The sequence below is a fragment of the Oncorhynchus tshawytscha genome, linkage group LG16 (genome assembly GCF_018296145.1).
Source record: "Oncorhynchus tshawytscha isolate Ot180627B linkage group LG16, Otsh_v2.0, whole genome shotgun sequence".
Taxonomy (NCBI): Eukaryota; Metazoa; Chordata; class Actinopteri; order Salmoniformes; family Salmonidae; genus Oncorhynchus; species Oncorhynchus tshawytscha.
The window spans coordinates 60,709,801-60,733,865 of NC_056444.1; the positions used below are offsets into that span (position 1 = coordinate 60,709,801).

Here is a 24,065-nt window from a genome sequence, read left to right on the forward strand (position 1 = left end):
CCCGGACGACGCTGGGCCAATTGTGCCTCACCCGATCACAGCCGGTTGTGATACAGCCCAGGATCGGATCAGGATATGTAGTGACGCCTCTAGAACGGCGATGCAGTGCCTTAGACCTCTGCGTCACTCAGGAGCCTAAATATTGCTATAGTGTGGGCAGTATCAGAGGGAAGCTGAGATCTCATATGAGGAAGAAGAGGATACAGGAAATTAGTTTAAAGAGTATATTGAGTAGAACGTCATTAGATATAGTCTCAAATATTTTATATTTTTTGCTGCCAGCCCGTTACCTGCGAGCAACGGGCTTGGCAGGTAGGATTTAGCTTCTCCCTCTCTGTCCCACACTCCAGTGCAGTAGGTGGCAGTAATGAACCATAACGTTGGATGCCAACCACCGATAAAACCACCGAAGAAGATACCAAAGCGAAGAAGGCATGCTACACGCCCCAACGTGGTTCACAGCTCAGTCAGATTTATTTTGAATGAAACATTAACAAATATTTTTTGTTTGTTACGATAACGAACTGTGAACTTTGACTGCATCAATAATGGACAGCATAAAAGACGGATGGTTCACAGAAACGTGTACGTTATGGCCTGGACAAGCGATGAGTCTGCAAGTAGAAGAGGTTCTTTACCAACAAAAATCTAAATTTCAAGATGTCATGGTTTTCAGAAGGTAAGTAGCTAGCTATTTAACTAGGTAGCTAACGCTAGCTAGCAATACAACTGTTTATGCTAGCTACGTTAGCTAGTTATGTAACGCTGAGTGTCTGGCTAGCTAGTATTTAGGCTGCTTTTAAAATTGAAAGGTTAAGTAACTGTTCTCTCATCTAATCATTATTGCTAGAAGTTTAGCTAGCGCTAACTAGTTAGCTCACGTTAATTAGCTAGCAAACGTATCTACCTAGTTAGCTGACAGCAATACCTTAACGTCGTTAACCTAGCTACTATACGGTTAGTTACTTAATTGGTTCCAAAGGTGTAAATGTTTCCAAGGTTTTCTAGCTAGTTATTTGTTTTGATTGTTTGTCGCGGTCATTTTATTCATGTTAGCTCGTTAGCTAGCCAAAGCTAACTATCTAGCTAGTTTAACTTGCCAGATGTCATGATGTCCCAAATGTTGCCCCAAATGTCGCCATCTCTCACTTCCGTCAATGAAATTGCTGCAATATTATGTGTGCTAAGTAATGTAAGTAGCCCTGCATTAGCTAGCATGTCTTGGCACAACTTGTCTCATACATAACGTTAGTTGGCTAACTAGGTTGCTAGCTTTATCTTGCCAGTCATAACTTGTATTTGACACCCCTAACCCATTCCTGATTTATTATCATGCAACCACATCCAGTCTGTTCCTTTTTGACTTGTTCCTGCTCTTCTAGTGTTTCTGGGGTTATTTGTTTGAACTAATTAGTCATTTGAGTAAGTAATCTCATACCATATATTTTCAGCAAAACCTATGGAAATGTACTTGTGCTGGATGGAGTTATTCAATGCACAGAGAGAGATGAGTTTTCCTACCAAGAAATGATAGCCAACCTACCTCTGTGCTCCCACCCTTGCCCCAAAAAGGTATAGTCATCCCACCATAAATTCAGTTGAACATATTATACTACAAGACTTAATTGTGCCTTGTAGAGAATCCAGGACAGATTACCTTTTGGGGAAGTTTTGGAAATTGGTGTCTTGTATCACTTATTATAATGAATGTTCCCTTTTCTTTGCAGGTCCTGATTATTGGTGGAGGAGATGGTGGAGTCCTGAGAGAAGTGGTAAAGCATCCACTTGTTGAATCAGTGGTTCAGTGTGAAATCGATGAGGTAGGTACCAAACACTAACTGGAATCATGCTCTTTTCTCAAAATGTAATTGACTGGTAACAGCATAGAAGACAGAAGTGTGAAGTTTGTTATAATATTCACTTTGCCCTTAAGGATGTAATCAATGTGTCGAAGAAATACCTCCCAGGTATGGCGCAAGGGTTCTTCAGTCCCAAACTCACTCTGAATGTTGGGGATGGATTTGAGTTCATGAAACAGAACCAGGATGCCTTTGACATCATTATAACAGATTCATCTGACCCTGTTGGTAAGGAAACAGATGCCTGCGACATGAGTGTTTTATTTGCTCATATTTCTGTGTGATCTGGAAAATAAATGTACCTTTAGCTATTGATACGTCAATTATCAATCTCAAGTGTTCACTTTTCCGTAAGTCTAATCCAGTTACTTATGTCTTGCTGTTACAGGGCCTGCTGAGAGTTTGTTCAAAGAGTCTTATTATGAACTAATGAAGACAGCCTTACGAGATGGTGGAATTCTTTGTTGCCAAGGTGACATGATTTCTACTGACGCTTCAATCCTGCTTCAGATATCGTTATTAGAAAAAAGATGGCAAAGTGTGTGTAATTCATAGCAGTATCACAAGGTAAATAGACAGCCAATCTAAACTGGCCAGGAACCTGTTGCCACCTATATCACATTATTATAGCAAGATTGCCAATAAGATACATGCTCAATTGGTGAGGGGAGTCAGAAGACCATCCCTATCTTTATTTGCAGCAAATGCTGCTCAGCAGCTTACTTATTGCCCTGTGAGGAAATAGTTTGATTTTTTTGCAGTCGGTTAGATCAATAACACTGACAGAGAATTGACCCACCCTTTTTTGTTTGCCTCTGATTTCCACAGGAGAGTGTCAATGGCTCCACTTGGAGCTGATTAAAGAGATGCGGACCTTCTGCAAGACACTGTTCCCAGTGGTAGATTATGCCTACTGCACCATTCCCACCTACCCAAGTGGTCAGATTGGCTTTATGCTGTGCAGTAAAAATGCTGTAAGTTTCCATCTTTGTCCTGGTTAGCTTTTTTCTGTCTTCAGTAATGTAATTCTTAGTGGTTCATTACTTATAGAATTGAATGAGTTAAAGTTTTTGTGTACTTTTTAAGCAAGAGGTTTTGAAACTAGTGCTCAACAGCCAATAAAAGGTCCCTGAAAATATATTTGTATTTATGAAGGATCCCCATTAACTGTTGCCAAGGCAGTAGCTACTCTTCCTGGGGTCCAGCAACATTATGACAGTTATAACATTTAAAATATTACATGACATTTCACAACACATTGTTTGCCCTCAGGCCACTACTCTACGACCACGTATCTACAATACAAAATCCGTGTGTGTGTAGAGTGCGTGTCTTACAACGTCACGTACCACGTCGTTGCTCTCTGTCCATGCAGGTGTGTGCACAGAGTTAAAATAAATTCTTAGATGTCAAAAAATTGACAAATTGACAAAAAAAGACAATATGGAATTATTGATTTGGATCATTGACATTACAGGAAGGCAGGCCACAATGTACTTATCTATAAAAAAGTGGAAACAGTTGCCTTTGATAGCCTCTGGAATGAATACTGTGTGTTGTGCCCAGGATATCTAAATGGATGAAAGAATAAACATTTTTTTATTAACCTTTTAACTAGGCAAGTCAGTTGAACAAATTCTTATTTACAATGACGGACAACACTGGGCCAATTGTGAGCTGCCCTATGGGACACCCAATCACAGCTGGATGTGATACAGCCTGGATTTGAACCAGGTACTGTAGTGAAGCCTCTTGCACTGAGATGCTGCGCCACTCGGGAGTCCACGATAAATCCTTATCGTGAAATAGTACCCAAATTCAACAAGAGACATCAGTGATACTATTTAGGAAGTAAGATTGTGACCACAATGTTTCTGATCGGGTTGAAAATGATCAATGTATTTGCAGCTGAAATGCCATCTCATCTGTATCCTATACATTTGCTTGTCCAACCAGGGCGGCAGGTAGTGGATCAAATCCCAGAGCTGACAAGGTAAAAGTCTGTCGTGCTGCCTCTGAACAAAGCCTTTGGCCTACCGGGGAACAGTGAAAATAAGAATTTGTTCTTAATTACTTATTAAGCCTAGGCGTCCCGCTAGCAAAACAACTTCCTGTGAAACTGGAGGGCACGCAATTCAAATAAATAATCCTAAAAATTGTGAATATTAAACATTTAGGTACATACAAGTGTCATATCGGTTGAAAGCTTAAATTCTTGTTAAGTAGCTATTACAGCAAAAGCATGCCATGTGGTTGTTTGAGGACGGCGCCGCATATCAAAATATTTTTCCGCCGGCACAGGTTTCATAAATTCACAAATAGAGATTAAATATGAACTTTTTGAAAATCTTCCTCTGATTTGTCATCCAGTGTCCCAGCTATAACATGTAGTGTTTTGTTAGATAAAAATCCTTCTTTATATCCCAAAAGGTCTGTTCAGTTGGCGCCATCGATTTTGAGTAATCCACTCGTTCAACATGCAAAGAAAGGAGTCTGAAAATCTACGCCTAAACTTCAAAATACATTTCTATTTGTTCCTCAGATACCCTAAAATATAATCAAACTAATATTTCTTACGGAAAGTATGTTCAATAGGAAACCGATTTTAGCAGGTGCGTCTTGGCGCGCGCAAACACGGATTTCCATACCGGTGTCCTCGTACTAAAACTGTTATTTCTTATTCGTTATTTAAGTTATAAGCCTGAAACATTGAACAGACTACCGACACCCAGTGGAAGGAATTGCATCCTGGGAGCTAGAATTGAGTATTCCCTTATACTGGCCATTGGAAGAGCATTGTCTCTCTCTCAAAAACATCTGGTTGGATTTTCTCCCATATCTATTGTGTTATACTCTCCTACATTATTTTATAATTTCTACAAACCTCAGTGTTTTCTTTCCAATGGTACCAATTATTTGCATATCCTGGCTTCAGGGCCTGAGTAACAGGCAGTTTACTTTGGGCACGTCATTCACACAGGAAGTGGAGAAAAAAGGGCCCTTTTAACTGACTTGCCTAGTTAAATATATTTTTGGGATTAGGCTACTTTTTTTCCGGATAAATGCATTGAAAGAGAGAAGTGACACCAGCAAGGTCTAATACTGAGCAAAGTTCCGGTTCCAATCCAATTGCCATAGACGTTTAGCAAACTCCAGGTGTTTAAATGAAAATGGAGCCATTTGGCCACAAACACACACAAGTGGTGGGTTTGATGTCAAAATGAGAATGCATGAGCAGAAAATAACCCCACATCTTCTGTAAAAAATATGGTGGTGGATCTTTTATGGGGCTATTATGCTTTCACTGGTCCTGGGGCCCTTGTTAAGGTCAACAACATCATGAACTTTACCCTGTACCAGGACATTGTCGCCTCTGCGGGGAGGCTGAAACTTGACTGCAAGACGATAACCCCAAGCACACATCAAAATCCACATTTTAATGGCCGACTCCGTACTTCAATCCCAGTGAAAACCTGTGGTTTGAATTGAAGAGGGAACTCCATATAAACGCAGACTAAGGATATAAAGAATCTGGAAGGGTTCTGTATGGATGAATGGTCTAAGATCCTTCCCAATCCAACTTGTAGAACATTTTATCTGTATATCTAACTTTGTATTCATAATTGATTTATTCTCACGGTGCTCAAAAAAGGCATGCACTTAGCTAACATGCATGAAGACCTTAAATAATTGCATGTAAGGATTTCTGGGATTCACATGTTAAAAGATGACTACATATGGTTTATAATGCATGTATGAACCTTACATTGACAGGTCTATTCCAAGATGTGGGAAAAAGTCGTTTTTCAGGCCTCTAAACAAGCAAACTATTTAAAAACATTCTGAAACCCACTTCCGTAGTGATGACTTTTTTTCCACAGTCAGTCACAGTCCCATATTCTTACAACAATTGTGTTTTTGTATTTAGCAAACCACTTTCAGAGATCCCGTGAGAGAACTATCAACAAATGAGGTGGAAAGTATGAACCTGAGGTATTACAACCCGGAGATCCACAGAGCATCGTTCATCCTCCCTGAGTTTGCAAGAAAGGTAACCCTGTTACAATCATATTTACTGTACATGTCAGACCCCTCATACAGAAATTGAGGGCATTTCCCCCACCCTAGTGACATTCCTACACCAGGTATCTTCCATCCTTGCGTTGTCTCACTTTTATCCATACTATTTTACTCTTCACAGGTACTGAGTGAAGCATGAGTGGCATGATGAACAAAATCTTAATCCTTGACCTGATTCTCTCTGGCAACAGAAGCAACACAAGAGCTGCTACGCCTCTTTTCTCAGTCTCCACCAGGAAGGAAAGACCTTCAGTGGGCAATTCTGTTCCTTTCAGAGAGTATTAATTCCTTCCAGTGCTTCCTTCCAGTCTTACAAACTATTTGTATTTATTTGTTCTGGAATTTTTGTCATGTCTTGATTCTTAAATGGTAATCACTTATGTCAACATCTAGTTGGAAAATGAAGTGGGATGGAAAACATTCATACCCTACTCTTTGGAGCAATGTGATTCTAACACATTATTAGTATGGATTTAATCATAGTACTTGGTTGTATAAATACCAGATTACCTCTTAAGATTAAGGTACACTCAATTGCAAAACATGCCCACTCTGGTTTAAAGAAAACCAATACAAACGTATTCCTCTTCGCACATCTCCGTCAACTCATTCACCCAAATAATTCAAGATGATCCAATAGTGCCTGGATTGTGTTTTTCCATTACAGTAGGAAACATTTGTTGAAGTGGTTTCTATCATAGTTTACCTCCAGGCAGACGAATGGTATGATTTTATATTGGTTGAAAATGTATTATCTGCCACAATGGAAAAGCTCAGGTCAGAAGTTGAGTTGAGAACATTACCACTTTAAAATGTCAACAGAAGTGTTGATTGTTTCCTATATAACACTTGTTTAGATATAGTTCATTCACCAATGGAGATGAAGTTACATGTGTAAGTTGATTGAATGCTGATGATGTACTGCACATCAATTTAGTTGGTTTCTTATCCTTTGCTATTCAATCCCTATATTTGGTACTATATGGTTGTTGATCTAGTATGGAATAATCCAGAATACTGATGTCAAAATGATGCCTTTTGGTTTTTATTTCTTGGAGACCTGATTTGTTATGAACTTAGGTGTGAAATATTGAAAACTATAGATCTCCATGGGGTACGTATCAGTAGTGCATCCATACTAAACCTATGTCCAAGGCAATGGTGTTACACATGAACATTAAGATCATGTTTTTTATAAGAATGATGAAATATAATAAATCTGAGGTAAACTGGATATCTGAGACTTGTTTCTCTGTTTTAAAGCTCCACATCTCGTCTAAAATCAAGTGATTATACAAAATCTGTATGAAGTGAGAAATCCATCTGAACTAGCTCAGGCATGAAAATTACGATGAACCAATTAGGTTTCAATCCCACATTGTAGAATTGTGTCCACTGCACAGGGCCCTTCAGAAAGCATTCACACCGCTTGATATTTTCCACATTTTGTGTAGAGCATGAATTTAAAATGGATTCAATTGAGATTGTGTCATTGGCCTACACACAATACCCCATAATGTCAAAGTGGAATTGTTTGTAGATTATTTTGACAAATTAATTAAAAATCTGAAATGTCTTGAGTCAAGTATTCAATGCCTTTAATGGCAAGTCGTAAGTTCAGAAGTAAAAATGGGTTTATGTCACATAAGTTGCATGGATTCACTGTGCAATGTGTTTAACATGATTTTTTTAATGACTCCATCTCTGTACCCCACACATAATTATCTGTATGGTTCCCCAATCTAGCAGTGAATTTCAAACACAATGACCAGGGAAGTTTTCCAATGCCTCGCAAGGAAGGGTACCTATAGGCAGAAGGAAGAAAAACAGGCATTGAATTACCTTTGAGTATGGTGAAGTTATTAATTACATTTTGGATGGTGTATCAATACACCCATTCACTACAAAGATACAGGCATCCTTCCTAACTAGTTGCCGAGAGGAAGGACGTGAGGCCAATTACTTAAAACAGAGTTTAATGGCTGTGATGGTAGAAAGCAGCATATGGATCAGCAACATTGTAGTTACTCCACAATACTAACCTAAATGACAGTGAAATTAAGGACGCCTGTACAGAATAAAAATATCCCAAAACATGTATCCTGTTTGCAATACGGCAATAAAGTCAAACTGCAAAAAATGAAATTCACTTTGTCCTGATTACAAAGCGTTACGTTTGGGGCAAATCTAACATCACTGAGCACTATTCTTATTTTCAAGCATGGTGGTGGCTGCATCATGTTATGGCTATGCTTGTCATCGGCAAGGACTACAGTTTTTTGGGGGATGAAAAGAAACTGAATCGAGCTAATCACAAGCAAAATCCTAGTTCTGTCTACTTTCCAACAGACACCAGGAGACAAATTCACCTTTCAGCAGGACAATAACCTAAAACACAAGGCCAAATATACACTGGAGTTGCTTACCAAGATGGCATTGAATGTTACTGAGTGGTCTAGTTACAAGACTTGAACATGGCTTTCTAGCAGTGATCAACAACAGAGCTTGAAGTATTGTGCAATCTAGGTGTGCAAAGATCTTAGAGCCTTGCCCAGAAAGACTCACAGCTGTAATCTCTGCCAAAGGTGATTCTAACATGTATTGACTCAGGGGTGGGAATACTTATGTAAATTAGATATTTCTGTATTTCATTTTCAATAAATTTGCCAACATTTCTAAAAACATGTTTTCACTTTGTCATTATGGGGGTATTGTGTGAAGATGGATGAGATGTTTATATATTTTTTGAATTCAAGCTGTAACACAAAATGTGGCGTATGTCAAGGGGTATGAATAATTTCTGAAGGCACTGTACATGTAAGATCCATAGTTCTCCGATATCATAGATAACTGCCACATCTACCTACAGCATACATAACAGTTTTACCTGCAATGTTCTGCTTCGCTCCCTCTGAGTCTACACGTTAATTCGATATTTCTGAAGTCTGAAAGTAAACAGTTTATAGTTAGTCTTGCATCCATATCAACATATCGCTGGGTGAGCAGTTTCACTTTAATATTGTCCTGCGGATATTGTATGAAGGAGCACATGCCATTCTTTCCACCATTGTGAATTATCATGTTATCTAGTTTGATCCGTGGTTGAACTTATCAAATAAATAAATATTACATGTTGATTCCACCTTCAAACTTATTGACCTCATAGCCCTATACAATCGTATACTGTAGGAAAATTATAGGATTTGGTCACCGATTTCAGTGCCTAAGTTGGAACGTAGTGGCTGTACAGTAACATGCTATACATGTCTCCGCTTTATAGCTATGAGACCGTAAATATAGCTAGATTCCATTTATGGACTTCTCTCTACATATATTCTGACCTTGAACTTATCCTGTTAAATAAACTCTGGTGGCATTTTCTAAACAACGCATTATATTGTATGCTACCCTCAAAGTACATTTCAGTTTCTAAAGTCCTGCAAATACATGCTTAGTACTGTTAGAAAGGCAAGAACTGTGGAATTCTGATTAAGATGTCAGAAACTACTACTACTACAGAGCCCGAGATACAGCAGCTTGAGCAACGTGCCATGCCTTCTTTTTTTGTCTTCCAGGAGTGACGTACATACGAGAAAGTCTCTACCTATCCATTGATGTAAATCTGTCCCCTGTCTGATTCCAAGTTTGTCCATGAGATCGTAGTAGGAGATCACAAGGTCTCTTGGCCGCTTGAAACCAGTTGCGTCTGCTTTAGGTAGTGAATTATGTAGTGGAAATTCTAATCAAGTAAGGGAGAAGAGACTCAATTTCTTCAATCAATCAACCTTTAATACCGATTAATTATTGCAATAATGGAGCTTGTCAACGACCACCTGTAGGTGATCGCTGAGAGCCCAATAAAACAAAAGCAAGGGGTTTATATAGAACCCTAAAAACTACTTAATCATGGTTGGTTCCACCCCTCCCCGGCAGATTGAGGCATCATAAGCTACCTTGTTTTCTTCTTGTGGCTATGTGTATCGGGTCTGTGAGGTCATTTCATACAAACAAGTGATAACAGCAGTTCCGTTACTCCTTTCTTTACCAAGCTAGCCTCTGTTCTCTTCATATCTCCATCTTTGTCTAATGCCATGTGACCAAGTTACTCAGAAGCAAAGATGATTGGAAACAATACAGGTCTTTTCTGTTCGTCAAGTTTATCTCTATCCAATGTACTTGACTACACTGCTAGACCAGTTGAGGGGAGTGAACGTGGAAGAGAGGAACCAACCCTGAGGTGGGGGAAGTGGTGAAACTATGTTGTATGTGCACACCAATAGGACTCCTTTATGCCTTTAAGCAGAGAGCTCTTTACCATCACTAACCTCCTTTACTAAGCTCCTATTATAAAGCTACAAATATTTATATAGGTACATCTCATAGATTCTGCAAACAGTTACTGTGCCAAAATGGCTGGATGATGATGTAGTACACATACAAATACCTTTTATGGTTAAATACCCATGTTCCAAATAAAATTTTAAAAAGTTAAATGGGTTGCCATTGCATTTTCAACTTTACTGATGGTTTAATCACAAAAAAATGTTGCGTTACAGTGCATTCGGAAACTATTCAGACCCCTTCCCCTTTTCCACATTTTATTACATTACAGCAGGTAGCCTAGTGGTTAGAACGTTGGACCAGTAACCAAAAGGTTGCTAGATTGAATCCCCGAGCTAACAAGGTATAAATCTGTCATTCTGCCCCTGAACAAGGCAGTTAACCCACTGTTCCTAGGCCGTTATTGTAAATAAGAATTTGTTCTTAACTGACTTGCCTAGTTAAATAAATAAAACAATTCTAAAATGGATTAAATACTTTTTTCTTTGAGTCTACACACAATACCCCATAATGACCAAGTGAAAACAGGTTTTTAGAATCTTTTGCAAATGTATTAAAAATAAAAAACATAAATACCTTATTTACATAAGTATTCAAACCCTTTGCTATGGGACTCAAAATGGAGCTCAGTTACATCCTGTTTCCATTGATCATCATTGAGACATTTCTACAACTTTATTGGAGTCCATCTGGGGTAAATTCAATTAATTGGACATGATTTGGAAAGTCACAGCTGTCTATATAATGTTCCACAGTTGACAGTGCCCGTCAGAGCAAAAACCAAGCCATTAGGTCGAAGGAAAGACAGGATTGTGTCCGATTGCTCCGAGACAGGATTGCTCCGAGACAGGATTGTGTTGAGGCACAGATCTGTTGGAAGGATACCAAAAGTTCTGCAGCGTTGAAGGTCTCCAAGAATCCAGTGGCCTCGATCATTCTTAAATGGAAGAAGTTTGGAACCACCAAGACTCATCCATTGGCCATCCGGCCAAACTGAGCAATTGGGGGAGAAGGGCCTTGGTCAGGGAGGTGACCAAGAACCCGATGGTCACTCAGAGCTTCAAAGTTTCTCTGTGGAGATGGGATACCCTTCCAGAAGTACAACCATCTATGCAGTACTCAACCAATGCCTTTATGGTAGGGTGGCCAGACATTAGCCACTCCTCAGTAAAGGCACATGACAGCCCACTTGGAGTTTGCCAAAAGGCACCTAAAGGACTCTCAGACCATGAAAAACAAGATTTACTGGTCTGATGAAACCAAGATTGAACTCTTTGGCCTGAATATCTGGAGGAAACCTGGTACCATCCCTATGGTGAAGCATGGTGGTGGCAGCATCATGCTGTGGGGATGTTTTTCAGCGGCAGGGACTGGAAGACTAGTCAAGTTTGAGGGAAATATGAATGGAGCAAAGTACAGAGAGATCTTTGATGAAAACCTGCTCCAGAGTGCTCAGGACCTCAGACTGGGGCCAAGGTTCACCTTCCAAAAGGACAATTACCCTAAGCACACAGCCAAGACAACGCAGGAGTGTATTCGGGACAAGTCTCAATATCCTTGAGTGGCCCAGCCATAGCCCGGACTTGAACCCGACCGAACATCTCTGGAGAGACCTGAAAATAGCTGTGCAGCAACGCTTACCCAACAAACCTGACAGAGCTTGAGAGCATCTTCAGAGCAGAATGGGAGAAACTCCCCAAATACAAGTGTGCAAAGCTTGTAGCGAGGCTGTAATCACTGCCAAAGGTGCTTCAACAGTACTGAGTAAAGGGTCCGAATACTTATTTAAATGTGATATTTCAGGTTTTTATTTTTCGTTTAAAAAAAAATGAAAAAAGGTTTTGCTTTGTCATTATGGGATATTGTGTGTAAATTGATGAGGGAAAAAAACAATCCATTTTAGAATAAGGCTGTAGCGTAACAAAATGTGGAAAATGTCAAGGGGTCTGAATACTTTCCGAATGCACTGTATACCTAGGTCCACCCGGCCAGGCATTTATCCGGCATGCCGGCCGATCGGACCTATCTGTCTGGTTAGCCGGCCGACCTAGCCGTCTGGCTGGTCAGACAAATCTCCACACTCCACAGTGCCCTACGCCACCTGGACAAAAGGAACACCTATGTGATAATGCTGTTCATTGACTACAGCTCAGCGTTCAACACCATAGTGCCCTTAAAACAAGGACCGTGGGACTAAACACCTCCCTCTGCACCTGGATCCTGGACTTCCTGGTGGGCCGCCCCCAGGTGGTAAGGGTAAAGTAACAACACATCTGCCACGCTGATCCTCAACACGGGGGCCCCTCAGGGGTGCGTGCTCAGTCCCCTCCTGTACTCCCTGTTCACTCATGACTGCATGGCAGGCACGACACCAACACCATCATTAGGTTTGCAGACGACACAACAGTGGTAGGCCTGATCACCATCAACAATGAGACAGCCTATAGGGAGGGGAGGTCAGAGATCTGGCCGTGTGGTGCCAGGATAACAACCTCACCCTCAATGTGATCAAGACAAAGGAGATGATTGTGGACTACAGGAAAAGTAGGACCATTTACGCCCCCCTTCTCATCAACGGGGCTGTAGTGGAGCAGGTTGAGAGCTTCAAGTTCCAAACACACCAAGACAGTCATGAAGAGGGCACGACAAAACCTATTCCCCCTCCGGAGACTGAAAAGATTTGGCATGGGTCCTCAGATCCTCAAAAAGTTAAACAGCTGCACCATTGAGAGCATCCTGACTGGTTGCATCACTGCCTGGTGTGGCAACTGCTCTGCCTCCGACCGCAAGGCACTACAGAGGGTAGTGCATACGGCCCAGTACATCACTGGGGCCAAGCTTCCTGACATCCAGGACCTCTATACTAGGCGGCGTCAGAGGAAGGCCTTAAAAATGGTCAAAGACTCCAGCCACCCTAGTCATAGACTGTTCTCTCTGCTACCACATGGCAAGCGGTACTGTAGCGCCAAGTCTACTTCCAAAAGGCTTCTTAACAGCTTCTACCCCCAAACCATAAGACTCCTGAAAAGCTCATCAAATAGCTACCCAGACTATTAGCATTGTCACCACCTCCCCCCTCTTTTATGCTGCTGTACTCTGTTTATTATGTATGCAGTCACTTTAACTCTACCTCCTTGTACATACAGTATTACCTCAATTACTTCGACTAACCTTTTCCAGGTGACTGCCTCATGAAGCTGGTATCTCATGAAGCTGGTATCTGTGTTACTTAACGGCATAATACGCAGTCGGAAATTCAGTTTTACCATTATTCGGGGTCAACAACATAAAAAACTTTGCATTTCACATATTAAACATAATCAACAAGCTTACGAAGTTTAGGTTTGGTGACAAATGTATGGTGGTGAGGGTAGGCAACAACATCTCCTCCCCGCTGATCCTCAACACTGGGGCCCCACAAGGGTGCGTTCTGAGCCCTCTCCTGTACTCCCTGTTCACCCACGACTGCGTGGCCATGCACGCCTCCAACTCAATCATCAAGTTTGCGGACGACACAACAGTGGTAGGCTTGATTACCAACAACGACGAGACGGCCTACAGGGAGGAGGTGAGGGCCCTCGGAGTGTGGTGTCAGGAAAATAACCTCACACTCAACGTCAACAAAACTAAGGAGATGATTGTGGACTTCAGGAAACAGCAGAGGGAACACCCCCATCCACATCGATGGAACAGTAGTGGAGAGGGTAGCAAGTTTTAAGTTCCTCGGCATACACATCACAGACAAACTGAATTGGTCCACTCACACAGACAGCATCGTGAGGAAGGCGCAGCAGCACCTCTTCAACCTCAGGAGGCTGAAGAAATTCGGCTTGTCACCAAAAGCACTCACAAACTTCTACAGATGCACAATCGAGAGCATCCTGGCGGGCTGTATCACCGCCTGGTATGGCAACTGCACCGCCCTCCACCGTAAGGCTCTCCAGAGGGTAGTGAGGTCTGCACAACGCATCACCGGGGGCAAACTACCTGCCCTCCAGGACACCTACACCACCCGATGCTACAGGAAGGCCATAAAGATCATCAAGGACATCAACCACCCGAGCCACTGCCTGTTCACCCCGCTGTCATCCAGAAGGCGAGGTCAGTACAGGTGCATCAAAGCTGGGACCGAGAGACTGAAAAACAGCTTCTATCTCAAGGCCATCAGACTGTTAAACAGCCACCACTAACATTGAGTGGCTACTGCCAACACACTGTCAATGACACTGACTCTACTCCAGCCACTTTAATCATGGGAATTGATGGGAAATGATGTAAATATATCACTAGCCACTTTAAACAATGCTACCTTATATAATGTTACTTACCCTACATTGTTCATCTCATATGCATACGTTGATACTGTACTCTATATCATCGACTGCATCCTTATGTAATACATGTATCACTAGCCACTTTAACTATGCCACTTGGTTTACATACTTATCTCATATGTATATACTGTACTCGATATCATCTACTGTATCTTGCCTATGCTGCTCTGTACCATCACTCATTCATATATCCTTATGTACATATTCTTTATCCCCTTACACTGTGTATAAGACAGTAGTTTTTTTGGAATTGTTAGTTAGATTACTTGTTCGTTATTACTGCATTGTCGGAACTAGAAGCACAAGCATTTCGCTACACTCGCATTAACATCTGCTAACCATGTGTATGTGACAAATAAAATTTGATTTGATTTGATTTGATATAACATTACCTCTGGGTGCATTATAATTAGCCCTGTCCTAGCTATAACAGCCTATAGGGCAGCAGACTATCTCCTGTTTCAGTAGCGTGAGGCAACTTGATATACAAGTCTACCCCCTGGACAGGACGCTAGACTATCTCAATGCCTTACCCCGAATGAATCTGCTTAATGCAGATTGCCAAGCAGAGATGCATTGGGTTCCGCTTTTTAGAGTCTTTGGTATGACTAAACTGGTGATTGAACCCAACCTTCCAATCTCAGGGCCGACACTAACCCCAAGGCCACTGAGTTGATGGGTGAATTATGCTTTAAATAAACAACATCTGCTGCAGATTGTCAGCTGATTTTAACTCAAAACTGAGGTTTTAGGTTTTCTCCTTCAGTGATTTCACCTTGAAACGAGTTGTTTGAGGACAATTGCTTATCGAAACTGTATTGTTCACTTTTAATATCTGCAAAACCATGTCTTCAAAGTTGTAAAGGGGTGGCCAGCCACATAATTTGTTTTAAAAGTCTCCCATGTCAACAAAAACTATCCCATTGACTATTTCCAGTAATAGTTTCTATTCGTTCTAGTTATGATATCATAACACAGTTACGCTACTACAATTAAAGCATAAGCCATAATCAAGGGGCTAAGTATACCAAACATTAGGAACACCTTCCAAATATTGAGTTGCACTGTGTAGGGTGCAGTCTTTCGGATGGGACGTTAAAATGGGTGTCCTGACTCTCTGTGGTCATTCAAACTCCCATGGCACTTATTGTAAGAGTAGGGGTGTTCACCCCGGTGTCATGGCTAAATTCCCAACCTGGCCACATCCCATTATGGCCACCTAATCATCCCCATTCGGCCATCAAATTTGCCACCAATGCTACTTATAGGACACATCACTGCACTCTATACTCCTCTGTAAACTGGTCCTCTCTGTATACCTCTCGCAAGACCCACTGGTTGATGCTTATTTATAAAACCCTCTTAGGCCTCACTCCCCCTTATCTGAGATACCTACTGCAGCCCTCATTCTCCACATACAACACCAGTTCTGTCAGTCACATTCTGTTAAAGGTCCCCTAAGACCCTGGGTCGCTCTTCTTTTCAGTTCGCTGCAGCTAGCGACTGGAACAGGCTGCAAATAAACACTCAAACTGGACAGTTTTTATCTCAATCTCTGCATTCAGAGATTCAATCATGGACACTCTTACTGACAGTTGTGGCTGCTTTGAGTTGTCTCTACCTTCTTGCCCATTGTGCTGTTGTCTGTGCCCAATAATGTTTGTACCATGTTTTGTGCTGCTACCATGTTGTGCTGCTACCATGTTGTGTTGTCATGTGTTGCTGCCATGCTTTGTTGTCGACTTAGGTCTCTCTTTATGTAGTGTTGTGGTGCCTCTTGTCGTGATGTGTGTTTTGATCCTGTGCCCCCCACAGGAGGCATTTTGCCGTTTGGTAGACCGTTGTCAGGCGGCAGTTAGCCTAGTGGTTACAGCTTTTGGCCAGTAACCGAAAGATGAATCATTGAGCTGACAAGGTAAAAATCTGTCTTTCTGCCCATGAGCAAAGCAGTTAACCCACTGTTCCCCGGGCGCCGAAGACGTGGATGTTGATTAAGACAGCCCCGTGCACCTCTCTGATTCAGAGGGGTTGGGTTAAATGCAGAAGGCATTCAGTTGTACAACAGACTAGGTATCCCCCTTTCCCTTTATAAATAAGAATTTGTTCTTAAACTGACTTGCCTAGTTAAATAAAAGGTTATATAAAAATTGAAATAAAAATAAATAAATCCCCCTCATTCCTAATTGGCATATATCACTTCTCCACCTGATAGTTGATGTGTGTTCTGGCACAAAAATGGTCACCGTGCATCACTGAAGTAGGTGCTACAAGTTGATGGTGGATGAGGTGAGTTTCCCACTACTATGTAAAGCGTTTGACTACCTCAGTTGGTAGAAAAGCACTATATCATTCCAATCAATTATATTTTTATATGATCAAGTCTCTCTATTATGAGTGGGAACATTTGTGAACAGATTTCCAAAAATGAAAATCACTTGGAGTTGATTTCCTGGTGTTTTTACAGACTTGTATGTCCAACAATGAAAATTCAACAACAAACAAAATTAAATATATACAGTACCAGTCAAAAGTTTGGACACACCTACTCATTCAAGGATTTTTCTTCATTTTTACTATTTTCTACATAGAATAATAGTGAAGACATCAAAACTATGAAATAACACATATGGAATCATGTAGTAAGCAAAGAAGTGTTAAACAAATCTAAATATATTTTATATTTGAGATTCTTCAAAGTAGCCACACTTTGCCTTGACGACAGCTTTGCACACTTGGCATAGTCATTTAGTTCAGTTCCCTTAGCTTTCTTGGAAACAGGAACAATGGTGGCCATCTTGAAGCATGTGGGGACAGCAGACTGGGATAGGGATTGATTGAATATGTCCGTAAACACACCAGCCAGCTGGTCTGCTCATGCTCTGAGGGTGCGGCTAGGGATGCCGTCTGGGCCAGCAGCCTTGCGAGGGTAAACACGTTCAAATATTTTACTCACATCAGCCACAGAGAAGGAGAGCCCACAGTCTTTGGTAACGGGTGGTGTCGGTGACACTGTATTGTCCTCAAGCATTCAGTTTTGCATGAATGCTGCCATCAATCCATGGTTTCTGGTTAGGGTTTTAATAGTCACAGTGCGTACAATATCTCCTATACACTTCCTTATAAACTCCCTCATCGAGTCAGCGTATACGTCAACGTTTTGTCTGAGGCTACCCAAGACATATCCCAGTCCATGTGATCGAAGCAATCTTGAAGTGTGGAATCCGATTGGCCAGACCAGCTTTGGATAGACCAAAACACGGGCGCTTCCTGTTTTAGTTTCTGCCTTTAGGAGGGGATCAACAAGATGGAGTCATGGTCAGATTTTCCAAAAGGAGGGTGGGGGAGGGCCTTGAGAGTAGCAGTGGTCGAGTGTGTTACTCGCTCGTGTACTGCAATCGATATGCGGATAGAATTTAGGTAGCCTTGTTCGCAGATTAGCTTTCTTAAAATCCCCAGCTACAATAAATGCAGCCTCCAAATATATCGTTTCCAGTTTGCATAAAGACCAGTTAAGTTGCTTGATGGCCGTCATGGTATCCATTTGCGGGGGGATATACACGGCTGTGACGATAACCGAGTAGAGTTCTCTTGGGAGATAATACAGTCGGTATTTGATTGTGAGGAATTCTAGGTGAAGTGAACAAAAGGACTTGAGTTCTTGTATGTTGTTACAATTACACCATGAGTCGTTAATCATGAAACATACAGCCCCGCCCTTCTTCTTACTGGAGAGGTTTGTTCCTGTCTGTGCGATGCACTGAAAATCCCGTTGGCTGTATGGACTCCGACAGCATGTATCCAGCTAGCCATGTCTCCGTGAAACAGAGTATGTTACAATCCCGGATATCTCTTTGGAAAACAACTCTTGCACTCATTTCGTTGACTTTGTTAAGTAGGGACTGGACATTAGCAAGTAATATACTCGGAAGCGGTGGGTGGTGTGCACGCATCCGAAGCCTCATTGAAGACTGCTCCCACACCCTCTCCTCCAACGGGAATGTTTTGGGTCGGCCTCTGGAATCAGTTCAAATGCTCTGGAAGGTGCAGACAAAGGATCCGCTTTGGGAAAGTCGTATTCCTGGTCGTAGTGCTGGTTGTGCTGGTAATTTGACGTCTCTCTGATATCCAATCGTTCTTCCCGGGTTTTCTGGGAAGAAATAATACATAAAAATACATAAAAAACTAAATACTGCACAGTATCCTTAGGACTTGAAGCGAAGCTGCCATCTCTGTCGGCACCATCTACATGATAGTAAGACTGTTGTGAGCATGTCTTTTTTCCACTGAACAATAGTGGATAAGGAGGAATGAATGGATGGATGTGTTCCTGTGAAATAATAGATCAATGGATGGATGAGCCATGAGTGTCTCTCAGATTCAGAGGGGTTGGGTTAAATGTGGAAGACACATTTCGGTTGAATGCATTCAGTTGTGCAACTGACTAGGTATTCCCTTTCCCCTTCATATTATAAAGCTAATATGCTCTTAAAGTACTATTTATAGTTCTGTTAAATGTACTTTTAATTTGTTTTAATGGATTTGTGCCTGCTGTTGCAAATAAATCGTTATATATTTGTATGATTAATGAGCTGATTGATCTTCTGTTAGACACTAATAAAATACCCATCGTGTCTGGCCCTGTAGCCTCTGAATTGTGAAATTGAACGCTTTAGCAGGATGCTTTCTCTTCACAACTGACTATGTGATTACTGCAACTCAATGGGTGTAACATTTGTTGACAATTTCGATACCTTTTGGAAACAAAAGAAGGATGGGATCCACTAAAATAATTTAGGTTCATGGATCCATTCACAGCACTATAAGGCATTGAGACTAGAGGTCGACCGATTATGATTTTTCAACGCCAATACCGATACCGATTATTGGAGGACCAAAAAAAGCCGATACCGGTTAATCGGACGATTTATATACTGTATATTTGTAATAATGACAATTACAAGAGTACTGAATGAACAATGAACACTTGCATTTTAACTTAATATAATACATAAATAAAATCTATTTGGTCTCAAATAAATAATGAAACGTGTTCAATTTGGTTTAAATAACGCAAAAACACAGTGTTGGAGAAGAAAGTAAAAGTGCAATATGTGCCATGTAAAAAAGCTGACGTTTAAGTTCCTTGCTCAGAACATGAGAACATATGAAAGCTGGTGGTTCAATATTCCCAGTTCTTCAATATTCCCAGTTAAGAAGTTTTAGGTTGTAGTTATTATAGGAATTATGACACGTTGACTATTTCTCTCTATATCATTTGTATTTCATATACCTTTCACTATTGGATGTTCTTATAGGCACTTTAGTATTGCCAGCCTAATCTTGGGAGTTAATAGGCTTGAAATCATAAACAGCGCTGTGCTTCAAGCATTGCTAAGAGCTGCTGGCAAATGCAGTAAAGTGCTGTTTGAATGAATACTTACGTCCCTGCTGCTGCCAACCGCCGCTCAGTCAGATTGCTCTATCAAATATCAAATCATAGACTTAATTATAATATAATAAACACAGAAATACGAGTTTTTGGTCATTAATATGGTCAAATCCAGAAACTATCATTTTGAAAACAAAACATTTAATCTTTCAGTGAAATAAGGAACCGTTCTGTATTTTATTGAACGGGTGGCAACCCTAAGTCTAAATATTGCTGTTACATTGCCCAACCTTCAATGTTATGTCATAATTATGTTAAATTCTGGCAAATTAGTTCACAGTTCGCAACAAGACAGGCGGCCCAAACTGTTGCATACACTCTGACTCTGCTATACCCTGACACAATTTCCCTAGTTAATATTGCCTGGTGACATGAATTTCTTTTAACTAAATATGCAGGTTTAAAAAATATACTTCTGTGTATTGATTTTAAGAAAGGCATTGATTTTTATGGTTAGGTAAATTTTTAGGAATGCGCTTTTGTTAAATCATCACCTGTTTGGCCAAGTAGGCTGTGATTCGATGATAAATTAACAGGCAGCCCATTGATTATATGCAACGCAGGACAAGCTAGTTAACCTAGTAATATCATCAACCATGTGTAGTTAACTAGTGATTATGTGAAGATTGATTGTTTTTCATAAGATATGTTTAATGATAGCTAGCAACTTACCTTGGCTCCTTGCAGCCACAAGGTCCTTTTGATGCTGCACTCGCGTAAAAGGTGGTCAGCCTGCCACGCAGTTTCCTCGTGGATTGCAATGTAAATCGACCATAATCGGTGTCCAAAAAGGCCAATTACCGATTGTTATGAAAACTTGAAATCAACCCTAATTAATCGGCCATGACAATTAATCGGTCGACCTCTAGTTGAGAAAATGATTATCAATGACCCAAGCTCAGTTAATCCCTACCATTGTGTCACTGAGTTGTCATAATGCTTCAGAAAATGTACATTATCCCAGGGGAGTTGGCAGACACCAGTTGGGGCTCCTAAGAGGAGGAATGGGAAGACCATCCTCCTCAGTGAATTTCATAAAAAATGTAATTGCAAAAACATATAAAAAGTTATCCTTTTTAAATAAAACTATACTAAATATTACCCCCCAAAAACGTATTAAAACACTATTTTACAGTAGCCTCAACAGCACTTTGTAGGGTAGCACCATGGTGTAGCCGGAGGAAAGCTAGCTTCCGTCCTCCTCTGGGACATTGACTTCAATACAAAACCTAGGAGGCTCATGGTTCTCACCCCCCTTCCATAGACTTACACAGTAATTATGACAACTTCCAGAGGACGTCCTCCAGCCTATCAGAGCTCTTCCAGCATGAACTGACATGTTGTCCACCCAATCAAAGGATCAGATAATGAATCTAGTACTGAAAGCATAAACTACAGCTAGCTAGCACTGCAGTGTATCAAATATGGTGAGTAGTTGACTCAAAGAGAGAGAACGACAATAGTTGAACAGTTTTGAACAAATTTATTCCAAAATGAAGGAGAAGCAAGAGAGAAATAGATAGAGCGATTGTCATTTTTTTTCACTTTCAGTTTCACTTACTTAGCTTGCAAATGCAGCTAGCTAGTTTAGCTTACTGAAACACCCTGCTAAAACAGAGGGAAGCTATGTTAGCTAGCTGGCCTTGACACAACACTGGAATTATTCCAAGTCAAGATAAGCTTTTGGTATTACTAATTTATTGCCACTGGGGCCCATTGGTGTAACTGCATAGTGACTGTACACCAACGTCACTGCATGATTGTAGTTGGTTTACTAACGTGTTAGTTCTATTAGCTATGCTGACTATGACGTTACTTTAGCTAATATGGTGACAACGAGGGCTGTGTGTAGTGGTTTGGCTTGGAAAGTTTTTTTCGCCTGGGCACATACAGCTGATGTGTTGTGCATTGAAGTCCACAAACGAAGGGAAGAGGTCAGAGGGGGAAAGCGCAAAGATGCAAGAAGGAATACAACGTGGCTCCAATGAAAGTGAACTGTGCTTATGCGTGAATAGGAGTGTATTCATTCCGTCGATGCTGTTGAAAAATGTTGCTTAAAACGGAAGCAAAGAGGGATAAACATACCTGAATTTGTCCAATAGAAACTCTTGTTTGCAACTGTTGGCCTAATGATTATACCGTATATCAGCTAGATGCAGGCAAGATTGTGCAAGGTGGTATTTTACGTCACTGTCTGTGCATTTGTCACTGTCACCTCAAATTTGTTTCTTGACCTGTGTGCACCTGTATTGTACATTTTCATTCATAGGCTAGGTTGTAGCAACCTCATGATAGGTATAGAGAAAATTCAAGCATCATGTAGTAGCCTAAACCTATCGCTGTTACAGTGAACTGGCTGAATGGAATATGAATAAGAGTCATCAAATATGCTGTAATAGAAATAAGGCCATGCTCATGAAAAAATAAATTGTACTCCCTCATCTTAAAACGGCACTGTCTGCCACTGGTAGACACAATGTAAGTAACCTAATGTATGTCCCTCTAACTGCCCTGAATGCCTCTGCTGATCCCACAGCTATTGTATGCAGTAATCATGTGCCTATGAACCAGAGTTATACTGTTAGAAACAAGGTTCATGAAATCAATAACTTGCTAGTAACAGATTACATTCATATTCTGACTATCTCTGAAACTCACTTAGATAAAACCTTTGATGATACAGTGGTAGCAATACATGGTTTTACATCTACAGAACATACAGAAATGCCAATGGTGGAGGTGTTACTGTTTATATTCAGAACCACATTCCTGTAAAGCTTAGAGAAGATCTCATGTCAAATACTTTTGAAATAATATGGCTACAGGCAGGGGCACCATATGGAGGAGGGGGGTAGGTTAGGACAATTCTAAGGGCCTGTGTGTGACTGACAGGGTCCCTAAAAAATTATTAGAACATTAGGTACATTTTTTCCAGTATTGAATTATTAACCTATCATCATTAATATAATATTTTACTTAAAATGTACTAGTTAAACTAACGGTTTATTTTTCTTTTCGGCAAAAAGTAAACATCCAGAGAGACCCCCCTCTCTGTTTACATGAAATGCTTCGGTTCTGCCCCCAAACCAGGCGCGAACGGTACTTGGTAGCAGTGAATTGCGAGTGAGGAGTGCTGATGGAGCATCATGTCTCAGATTCCTAAAGAAAATGTGGCTTCCAAAAACGAAAAGAAAGAAAAGAAAGACGGGAGAGAGAAAAGAAAGACGGGAGAGAGAAAAGAAAGACGGGACAGAGAAAATAAAGACGGGAGAGAGAAAATAAAGACGGGATAGAGAAAAGAAAGACGGGAGAGAGAAAAGAAAGACGGGACAGAGAAAATAAAGACGGGAGAGAGAAAATAAAGACGGGAGAGAGAAAATAAAGACGGGAGAGAGAAAATAAAGACGGGAGAGAGAAAAGAAAGACGGGACAGAGAAAATAAAGACGGGAGAGAGAAAATAAAGACGGGATAGAGAAAAGAAAGACGGGAGAGAGAAAATAAAGACGGGAGAGAGAAAATAAAGACGGGAGAGAGAAAATAAAGACGGGAGAGAGAAAAGAAAGACGGGAGAGAGAAAAGAAAGACGGGACAGAGAAAATAAAGACGGGAGAGAGAAAATAAAGACGGGATAGAGAAAAGAAAGACGGGAGAGAGAAAATAAAGACGGGAGAGAGAAAATAAAGACGGGAGAGAGAAAATAAAGACGGGAGAGAGAAAAGAAAGACGGGAGAGAGAAAAGAAAGACGGGAGAGAGAAAATAAAGACGGGAGAGAGAAAATAAAGACGGGATAGAGAAAAGAAAGACGGGAGAGAGAAAAGAAAGACGGGAGAGAGAAAAGAAAGACGGGAGAGAGAAAAGAAAGGGCGACAGTATGTCACCCAGTTTTTCACAAAGGAAGGTGGGTGTAGTCCGAGAGTGGTGGAAATTAACCTGGAAGCGTAGTCCATAGTGAAATAGGCAACTTTTGCTCATTAGTTACTTAATATCTTCACAGAAAATG

The 24,065-nt window shown here is 40.9% G+C and overlaps 1 protein-coding gene across 1 annotated transcript; it reads left to right on the forward strand.

Moving 5' to 3' along the window:
• The first annotated feature begins 400 nt into the window (after positions 1–400).
• srm (spermidine synthase) lies at positions 401–7,173 on the forward strand. Its single transcript, XM_024399761.2, has 8 exons — positions 401–679; positions 1,452–1,572; positions 1,728–1,820; positions 1,934–2,087; positions 2,248–2,331; positions 2,688–2,833; positions 5,788–5,910; positions 6,061–7,173. The coding sequence occupies exons 1-8, from the start codon at positions 549–551 to the stop codon at positions 6,076–6,078; spliced, it is 870 nt and encodes a 289-aa protein (XP_024255529.1). The 5' UTR covers positions 401–548; the 3' UTR covers positions 6,079–7,173.
• The last annotated feature ends 16,892 nt before the right edge of the window (positions 7,174–24,065 follow it).

Bases quoted from the DNA above. Each gene is read 5' to 3' on its own strand.
- srm (XM_024399761.2), top strand. From the start codon at position 549: ATGGACAGCATAAAAGACGGATGGTTCACAGAAACGTGTACGTTATGG. The intron at 680-1,451 runs GTAAGTAGCTAG...ATATATTTTCAG, and splicing joins GATGTCATGGTTTTCAGAAG to CAAAACCTATGGAAATGTAC. The intron at 1,821-1,933 runs GTAGGTACCAAA...TTTGCCCTTAAG, and splicing joins TTCAGTGTGAAATCGATGAG to GATGTAATCAATGTGTCGAA.